At 38.8% G+C, this 9,964-nt stretch overlaps 1 protein-coding gene across 1 annotated transcript; it reads right to left on the bottom strand.

Annotated features, from left to right (window-relative positions):
- Positions 1–372: 372 nt before the first annotated feature.
- Positions 373–1,317, bottom strand: LOC149213054 (uncharacterized). Its single transcript, XM_089388906.1, has one exon. It carries the CDS (start codon positions 1,315–1,317, stop codon positions 373–375), a length of 945 nt encoding a protein of 314 aa, XP_089245032.1.
- Between the last annotated feature and the right edge of the window lie 8,647 nt (positions 1,318–9,964).

The raw sequence follows: 9,964 nt of genomic DNA, 5'->3' as shown, positions 1-9,964 counted from the left end.
AAACTTTTTGGTGAATGCGCGCCTCCTCCACGACTTCTAGGATTTCTTCTCCTATGAAATGCTAGCAAGCTTGGTAGAACTCCGCAGTGTATCCATCAGGACTAGGGGCTTTATTTCTTTTCAGGCCCTTCACTTCTTCCTTTACTTCCTCTAAGGTTGCTCTCCTCATCAGGGCTAGATTTTGATCTCTGGTTACTAACTTGGGTATTTCTTTAACTACCTTGGCTATGGCCTCTGATCTATTTCTCTGGGGTTCGTTGAGAAGGTCTTTAAAATGCTTTACCAAGTTCTATTCCATTTCCTCATGCTGAGTTATGCGCTGGCCTTCCTTGTTTTTGATTGAGAAGATCCTATTTCTCTATCTGTGCTGAATCATAGCCTTGTGGGAAAGCTTTGTGTTTCTTCTCTAAGCCATTGGATTCTAGACTTTTGTTTCCATAAAATTTCTTCCTGTTTCCTACGCTCTTCTAATTGGCCTATTATTATGCCTTCTTCTCTGGTTCTCTCCTCATTTCTGCCTTCCAATATATCCTTCTGCTGCATCTCACTCATCTTTTGTTCTAGGCGTTGTTGCTCCTTGAAGATGTCCCCAAATTCCTCTTTATTCCATTTTTTTATTCTTCCTTTTAGCTCTTTCAGTTTAAGTTGAAAGGTTTGCATTTTGTTTCTACCTCTTTGTTCGCTTTTTGTCCACCACTCTTCTATTTTCAGCAGAAGCTTCTGGTCTCTGAGCCAGAAAGCTTCGAACCTGAAAGGCCTACTTTTGGGGCTTTGCTTGAGGTCAATCTCCAACTTTATTGGCCAATGGTCTGAGCCTGCTACTGGGAGGATCATGGCTTCTATAAACACATCTTTCATCATGATTTGTTCGGAGATAAGGAACCTATCCAGCCTTGAGGCTATTTGATTTGTCCCTCCTCTGCGGTTATTCCATGTGTGGGATCCATTTATAGTTTGGATATCCACTAATCTTTGTTCTGTTATCATATCTCTAAACGCTTCCATATCTGAATCTGTCCTTCTCAGCCCTCCTCTCTTCTCTTCTAGGGTCTTGATCATATTAAAATTGCCCCCTATAATCCATAGCCTCTCTGGGATAAGATTTCTCATTACTTTTAGATTTTGCAAGAATCCTTTTCGTTCTGTTGGGGTATGTGGACCATACACTCCTGTTAGGACAACATATTCCATTGATACTATAACCTTGAATGTTTCCGATAAAATTCGTGGGAGACTTATCCAGTTTGCAAATTGTATTTCCTCCGTGTTCCATATAATTGCCAATCCTCCTGCACTACCTATTGCATCGTGCCCCATTATTTCATATCTGGTATTGCCCTTGCTCATTATTTCTCTCATTCTTTCTGTGGTAATCTTTGTTTCTTGGATTATCATTATACTCGGTTTGTCTCTATTTTACCGCTCCTTCAGGTATCTTTGTTTACCTTTGCTATTGAGGCCTCTGATGTTCCAACTTGTAATAATCATTTTAATAATTTTGGTGGTATTTGGAATACCACTGAGAGAGGTATGACCCTTCCAGAGTTTACTAGTGTCTCTCCTACCTCCTGAATTGTCTCGTTCAATGTCCTCCTTCCCCTCTTTCTACCTCATTTGCCAGCGCTGTTCATTCCCATGTTCTGGTTGCCCTGTGGATCTATCGGTTCCAAACTGGTTGCTATTGCTACCCCAACTTTTTCTTTGTATTTTTGAAATGCTTCTTTATACAGTTGCTTATGCTCCTCCGGGATGAACCTTTCATCTAACGATCTCCACTCCTACAACAACTTCTTCATTATGCATTCCTCTTCTCCTCCTCTATCTTTTTGAGGGTCTATCTCCATTTGTATTTGTTCATTTGGCTGTTCATTTTTTTCCCTGCCTCCCCAAGGTCTATTCCCTTTTGTTCTGATATTTGTTTTCCTGATTCCTTTGGGTTTCCATTTTCTCTTCGTCGCTGTCTTCTTTTCCCCCCATCTCAATCTCTTCTTCCTAGAGGACTTTGAATTTTTTTTGTGTCTCCAGGGTAATATTTTCCTTTGTCACTTGTCGTTGTGTTTTGCTAGATCCTGATTTCTTTCTCTGTTGGACTTCTTTAAAACCTTCTTCCCCCTGTTCCATTTCCTCTGTTTTTGTTCTCTCTTCTTCCCTCCTCTCCCTTCCCTATTTGTTCCGATTAGAGGACATTGCCTGAATAGATGCCCATATTCGTGACATCGTCTACAAAGAAAGGGTATGTGCTCGTAGTCCACTGGTTGTTGCCAGATCTCGTCGTGATATTCCAGCTCAATGAAGTCTGGGAGGGGTTCAGTTATATTCATGTACGCGCATATTCTGGCATAAGATGTGTATCTTCCTCTCTTTGTGGATTCTGCAACTTTCACAAAGGATCCTATTGTATTCCCTATGCCTTTTAAGATTTCTAGATCCCAGAACTCCATTGGAAGCCCAAAGAGTCTTATCCAAACTGGGGCCGCCAACATTTTCTCTTTTTCTGGGTTATAGCAGTCCACCCAATGTCTCATAAATAGGCCTGCGTTGTTCATGAAATAGGGTCCTCCCTTAAATATCCTTTCCTTGTCTTCTAAGTTGGAGAATATCACTGTAAAAAAACCCTTTGCACCTAGTTTTAGTTCCACATGTCCCTTCGGTTTCCATCTCTGTTGTATCCATTTGGACAAATCTTTCTCTGATGGCCAGAACCCTATAAATTTACATATTAAAGCATAGTTTTTCATGTAACTCCTATATTCTTCCAGTTTATTGTTTGGTATTACGAACCTGGGTTTCTTCATGGCCCTGGGCAGACATTTACCTTTCAGTCCCGCCTGCCAGTTTACTCTGCTTGCTGATTTTTCGCTGCCATCTAACTTCGTCCCTGTCTTCATGTGCTCCTTGCTTGCCTCCCTCGTTGCCATGCTCTTGTAGGAGAGGATCTCTCCCCTCCCCTGGTTTGTTTCCATTTAAAACCCTCAGTGCTAGTTCTTCTTTCGTTCCCTTGTGTCGCGCTTTAGTAATCCCTGCTCCGACCTTGTACAGTGAGAGCTGTGCTCCCTGCTCGCTTTGTTGCAAGACTACATACAGGACAATTAGTCCTGCTCTTCTACGTCACTGATACCCTCATTTGCAGCTCTCCTTCCATCCCCAGCTTTCCTACAGTCCAAATCATTATCCTTATTAATTTTTTAATTATTAGTATGTGTTATATATTTTTTATTATATATATATATATATTAGGTTTCTTAAATTTTTTTATACAATTATGTTTTAAAATTGTTTTTTAGTCTTAATTTTTAAAATCTTATAATTTCAAGTTTTAAAAGAGGTAATATTTATAGATTTATTATTATTATTATTAGTTGTAAGATTATTATTGTTATTATTATTATTATTAAAAGAATAAGTATATTTGGCATCATAATAATCTGGTTTGAAGGCTAGAACCTTTTACAATATGTAATATGTAAGGTATTATTCACTTTTTAAAAAAAATTAGAAATAGTTTATTAATACTTTTTTTATATAGAATTGTTTGATTGATTTTTTTTAATGGACGTCTTTTATTTTATTATTAATTTTTTAATTATTAGTATGTGTTAAATATTTTTTATTATATATATATATATATAAAATATTTAACACATACTAATAATTAAAAAATTAATAATAAAATAAAAGACGTCCATTAAAAAAAATCAATCAAACATATATATATATATATATATATATATATATATATATATTAGGTTTGTTAAATTTTTTTATACAATTATGTTTTAAAATTGTTTTTTAGTCTTAATTTTTAAAATCTTATAATTTCAAGTTTTAAAAGAGGTAATATTATAGATTTATTATTATTATTATTAGTTGTAAGATTATTATTGTTATTATTATTATTATTAAAAGAATAAGTATATTTGGCATTATAATAATCTGGTTCGAAGGCTAGAACCTTTTACAATATGTGTCATGAGATTTCCAAAATTCTCGCCCTATTACATTAAAGATTTTCTTTAGATTACATATTATTATACTAAAAATGTTTCTCCCATAAGCTCTCCAAAAAACTCTGTTATAGACTACATATCGACATAACATATATCTAGACCAAAGATTAAAGGACATTACAAGTCCTCCCTAGCTAGAGCGACATGGATTTTGTCATCATCCGCTATGGGTTGCTTGTGGCTCTCCCCTAAATCCTCAACACTGGTGCTATCTTCCTCCATCTGCTTCACATTCGTCACTATCTCCTGGCTGTCATTGTTTCCCTGGTTGTGCGCCATACCATTTTCTTCCATCCTCCTCCCTAAGTTTTCGACCCTAAACTCCATCATTTCAACGGCCAGTTGCAGATGTTCCAAATTTAACTCCAGCAGCCCTAGTTGGCGAGAGAGAAGTTCATTACTCGCTCTGGATTCTGTCAATTGCATCTTCACATTGCGATAAGTCATGGCGATTAAGAAATCCACTGCCCTTGCAATCCTGGCCATATGGATGCCAAGATCCTCACCAACTTCACCCTCAACTCACCTCCATTTCCACTCGAATTTCCCGTAATTGTCGACTAAGCCAGTGAGAAATTGGACTACCTATTCTCCTTGATTGCATAAGTTCCTGAGGCGCTCCATATATAATGGTGAGTTTCCCATCCTGACTGCATTCCAGTGGCCCTCCACATTAAAGGCTATTGCGCTCATCAAAGGCACTTGCATCAGGTCCATTAAGAGATGAACGCAGAAACTTTGAGATTCAAATCATTGTCCTCTGCCAAACTGGTATGCTAGAGCAAGAATTATGGTTTCACACATTTGAATTACCCCAATTATCAAATCCTTGTTGATCCAACTATCTGGTGTCAACTCCAAACTTACGTCATTGCTCTAGGTGGCCATGAAAACACAATTCTTCAAGTTTATATGACACCTCTCCTATAATTTAATTAATGTGAAGCTTGATTTGAAAGGGTCTCGTATTAAAACGACATTTGATCCCTGCTCCCAAGCTTAGTGCGCCTCGAAACAACCATTAACTTTGATTGCTTTCTCAACAGTAGGGAAGTGGTTTTAATATTATTCCCTCATCATTTATCTTCAATTCCTCATGATTTAGTAGTACTCCACGGTTTTCCATGAAATCGACTTCCATGTTTAATTTCCTTTTAATATCATGATATTTTTTTTTTTTTTTTTTTATCCACTGGAAAAATCAGTAATTTTCATTAATATTAGAAAATTACATATAGTAGATGCCATGGCATTACTGTATTGTTCATACAAAATTCACCTCATCAAGGTGTTGTTCAGAAAGTAGTTGCAAAATTGAGTTGTGTACATTCATCTGGCTGTTCAGCCTATTCGCTATCCAAATAAGGATTCTGATTTATAAACTATATATCCATTGTTCTATACATTTCGTCATATCAAAATAGTCTCCATTAACTGTCAGCTATCGGGACTGTTGTCCCTCTGTTCTCTCTGATCTATGAATGGCCTGTGGTAAAATTGATGTTCCTCTGTTCCATTCTGCTCCACTATTAGCCATTCGCCTCTGGGAAGTGTCGAGGCCTCTTTGGATAATTTGTCAGCCTCGCTGTTATGCTCTCTGTAAATGTGTAGACAAGAGAAATGGTTAAAAGCTGCTTTGAGAGTGAGTGCATCATGTAATAAGTTGCTGAGTGTGTGTGTATGACAATTAGTGACATTGTTAATCCAGTTTACGACCACCATTGAATCCCCAAATACATTGATCTTTGTATGATGATGTGATAATGCATAATGAAGTAGATTGCGGATAGCAGAAAGCTCAGCAAAGTTATTTGATCCATTTCCGAACCCCATTTTTGCAAGGTATCGATGGTGATCGTTTATATGCAGAACAAAACCCCCTCCACACCCAGCTTGGTTTGCAGCTCCGTCGAAGAAAGCCCACGGGGTAGATTTGTCGATGTTGGGCATGGGCTGTATGGTTCGTGGCCTAGGAGGCGGTGGATCAGGTAACTCATGATAAGCAGCAATGATGGAGGCCTCTACCCGGCTCCAAGTTATCAATCGATCTTCAAAGATGGCCCGATTCCGAGCGAGCCAGATATGCCAGGTAGCCACAAGGGGGAGGTTTAGAAGTTTTGTGCCCGGATGACTGTGTGACCAAGTATCCCATGCGCTTAGAATATCGATCCCAGTCCAATTTCCAGCTATGCCCAAATGGTTGCAGATGTTGCTCCATAGATTGTGGATAACAGGGCAGAGGAGGAAAATATGATCCAAGTTCTCAGATGCATTTTTACAGAAAGTACACCACGATGGGCCGAAGATGGCTCTGCGCGTAAGGTGATCACCTGTGGGAACATTACCATTGAGGGCGCACCAAAAGAAGAGTTTGGAGCGGGGTGGAGCCTTGAGCTTCCAAATGATTTGCCACCAAGAATGAATCGGATCGGGAATTCTATGAGATATGAGTGTTGTGTATCCAAATTTAGGAGCATATATACCATGATCTGCACTGCACCAGATAAGTTCGTCCGACCCTTGTTTGATTCGAATGTGTGATTCAGATAATGCCTCAGTATAGTGGTCCCATTCCTGATGCCATTGAAGAGGGAGATCCAGTTGCTGGGCGGATTTCCAAGCTTGGGTGAATATATCAGAGCGCTGCTGATCGGCTATCTGAGCGAAATTCCGGATGTCCCGGGCCTGTAGGTGAGCAATAAGGTCTTGATTTAGTATGTGTCTACCCCCACTGTTACTCCATGGGTCCAAACCAATCCTGCCTGTCAAACCATCATTTATTCGCCAAGCAAGATTGTCTCGGATGAGGGGAAGGGATTGTATCAAGGCCTTCCAGACCGATGAACATCCCTTTGATGTCCAAGTTGGAAGTCGGGCCCAATCCAGAATATTTTGGGGCCAAATGTATTTATAATAGGCTACCTGTGTCCAAAGGTTTTGGCTAGTAAGCAGAGTCCAACCCATCTTGGCAGCCAGTGCCTTGGCAAAGTCAGGTAGTTCTTTGAGCCCCCATCCTCCCCATTTTTTGGGCAAAGAGATTTTCTTCCAGCTGATCCATGCAAAAATTCTTTTGTCCTGATTCCCATTCCAGAGGTATCGATTGCATAGTTGCTGAATCCGCCCCAGGATGTTCCTCGGTATCCAGGTTAGTGCCATCCAGAATACTGGGGTAGCCTCTAGCACAGATTTAATGAGCACCAATCTGCCAGCCCTAGAGAGATATCTGTAGCTCCATCCAGAGAGTCTTTTTTCCAATTTGGCAACCAACCAAACCCAATCAGCAATCCTTTGGCAAGTAGGCTTCAGATTGAACCCCAGGTATTTGAGACCTCTATCCAGAGGGTGGACCGAGTAGGGGAATGACTATAGAGCTGTCTGAGTCTCCTGAACAGATGTGCGAGCACAGGTGATGGTTGATTTCATCTGATTAGGCAGCATACCAGTAGCTGCGGAAAAAAGATGCAGGATCTTTGAGAAGGTCCGAGAGTCTCGAACACTGCCATCTAGGAGTATAAGGACATCATCCACAAAAAGTAGATGAGTAAGATAGCATAAGTCGGATATGCGAAGTCCCCCAATGTCTCCAGCTCGCTTAGCAGAATCCATGAGGCGACTGAGACCTTCCATGACCAAGAGGAAGAGGAGGGGCGATAGGGGGCACCCCTGCCTCAAGCCCCTTTCAGAGTGGAAAAAAGTAGAGGCCGAGCCATTAATGAGGATACTGAAGGATGGTGAGATGATGCAGGCCATGATCCAAGTGATGAAGGCGTGTGGGAACCCCAGGTGTATGAGGATCATTTTGAGATAGAGCCAGCTGACACGGTCGAAGGATCATGATAAAAGTTTATATTATCAAATTGTTCAATTAACAGTTTGATCCTATGCAGGATCGGAGGGAGCCATGGAGCATCTTTCTTGCAGCACTTGATCACTTGTTGAATGACGATATTGGAGTCCCCAAAGACCTTCAGATGTCGAAGTCTATTAACTAATACTAATTCTAATCATTGCCACAATGCCATGTATTCTTCCTGATTATTGGTTGACACCTCTAGGCCCTAGGAAAATTGCAACACTCTTTCTTAATCGAGGTGGAGAACAACCCCTCCTACTCCTGCCTCCCTTATTATTATTATTATTTTATTATTATTAATTTTTTGTTTGTTTTTTAAATTTTGATTCAAAGGATATTGGTTGTCAAGGCTATGATTTAAAAAACCTTGCAGTTGTATCCTAAAAAGAAAGAGATGTTACTGGAAGCACTACTTTTTGATTCGTAGGTCAATTTTAAGGATTTCACTGTAATGGTATCAATTTTCAAGTTCAAAGACTTCAAGGAAGTTGTAATTTTAGCATTGAAATTAAAAAAATGGTGCTACTATTGACACCATTTTTTGATTTGGGGCCTAATTTTAAGTTTATTTTCAATAGAAATATGACATTATCAAGACCATATTTGTATATGGAATCCTTAACTTGATTACGAATTTTGGGAATAATCCAAAATCTGATAGACATGGGCAAGGTCAATCGTTTGACCTCACCCATGTCTGTCGGATTCTAGAATATCTGAGAATCCTCAATCGACATAAGTATGGGGGGTTGTAAAAGGTGGGGTAGAAATAGCTACTAAATACAATCTCTAAAAGAATGAGAACTCTGGTGTGTTCTCATCAAGGTGGTAACTATGTTCAATTTGTAAAGACTCCATGATCAATGCTCAAATTATGGATAGTGCAAAGAGATCATATAGACCATCCAACATTGACCGCAATGGTTTCCCACATGGGAGACACCTTTACACATGAACCATAGCATGGTGAATACTATTTTCAAGTGTTCTTAAATTGTGGCCTTTTAATAGAGATGTAACAGTGGGTGCCTGATTTTATGGATGACAAGAGGGTTGGATTTATCTACTTATGTGTCTACTAGCTACAATATCATTCAATATATTTCCTTTGAGTGTAACCACACATTGGACCATTTCCTTTGTTTTCGCCATTATAACATCAATGGCTAGAAGCCTTCATAATGACGACATGAACACAAAGAAAACAAAGATTTCATACATAATGAGAAAGTTAAAGTTTTTGGAAAACAGCTACAAGCTAGTTGCATTAATTCAATTTATGAACGTGGGATAGACCAAGAAACACACTAAAGTGAAATAAAACGTAAAATCATAAGGTAAAATAAATCTGAAGTGAACCTATTAATGCTTATGTCTAATTGACCATTATAGGTTGATATTTTTTTTAACACCTTTCATTAATGATCAATCTACTAATTGCATCAAGAATATCCCCTTTTTTCATATTTTTCAAGGCCCAAATAATTGATGAAAGTGTTTTTAGTTTGGTCCTCTGCAGGACAATACTACAACTCAATAGATCCATCATTTACAAGTTATATGATGAATTAAAAATGAATCTTAACCTACTTGGTACACTTGTGGAAGACAAAATTCTTGGTTAGTTTGAGCACCCTTGGTTATCATAGAATAAGGGTGTTGGGTCTATTTGTTACATCTTCAAGTTTGAAAGTGTCCCCCTAAGCCATACTACCTCACATACTCCTGTAACTACTCCTAGATACTATGATTCCATTGATGAAAGAGATATTGAATTTTGCTTCCTACCTGTCCATATGATTGCACCCATGCCTAGGCTAAACACATATCCAGAAGTTGTTTTTTTATCAACCACACAAATTGCCCAATCTAAATTTGTATACCCACATTGCCTAGGTTTTTTCACAAATAAATATCCATATATTACATATGAGGAATATAAATATTTCATTCATTACATTAAAGTTCATCATGTCACTTGTTGGAATTGAACCTAGGTTGGGAGGATCCCAATAATTCCTCCCAACCACATAGGATAAACCCAATTGACTACCCACATAGCTAGGTTATTTGCTTCTATTGTACAAAATGCTAAAGCGAAGTT

This window comes from Pinus tabuliformis, chromosome 1_1 (genome assembly GCF_031772625.1).
Source record: "Pinus tabuliformis cultivar Carrire ecotype Pingquan chromosome 1_1, CPIR1, whole genome shotgun sequence".
Lineage (NCBI taxonomy): Eukaryota > Viridiplantae > Streptophyta > Pinopsida > Pinales > Pinaceae > Pinus > Pinus tabuliformis.
The sequence above is the reverse complement of the archived record's forward strand: the minus strand, read 5'-3'. Positions and strand labels throughout refer to the sequence as shown.

Bases quoted from the DNA above. Each gene is read 5' to 3' on its own strand.
- LOC149213054 (XM_089388906.1), bottom strand. From the start codon at position 1,317: ATGGGGCACGATGCAATAGGTAGTGCAGGAGGATTGGCAATTATATGG.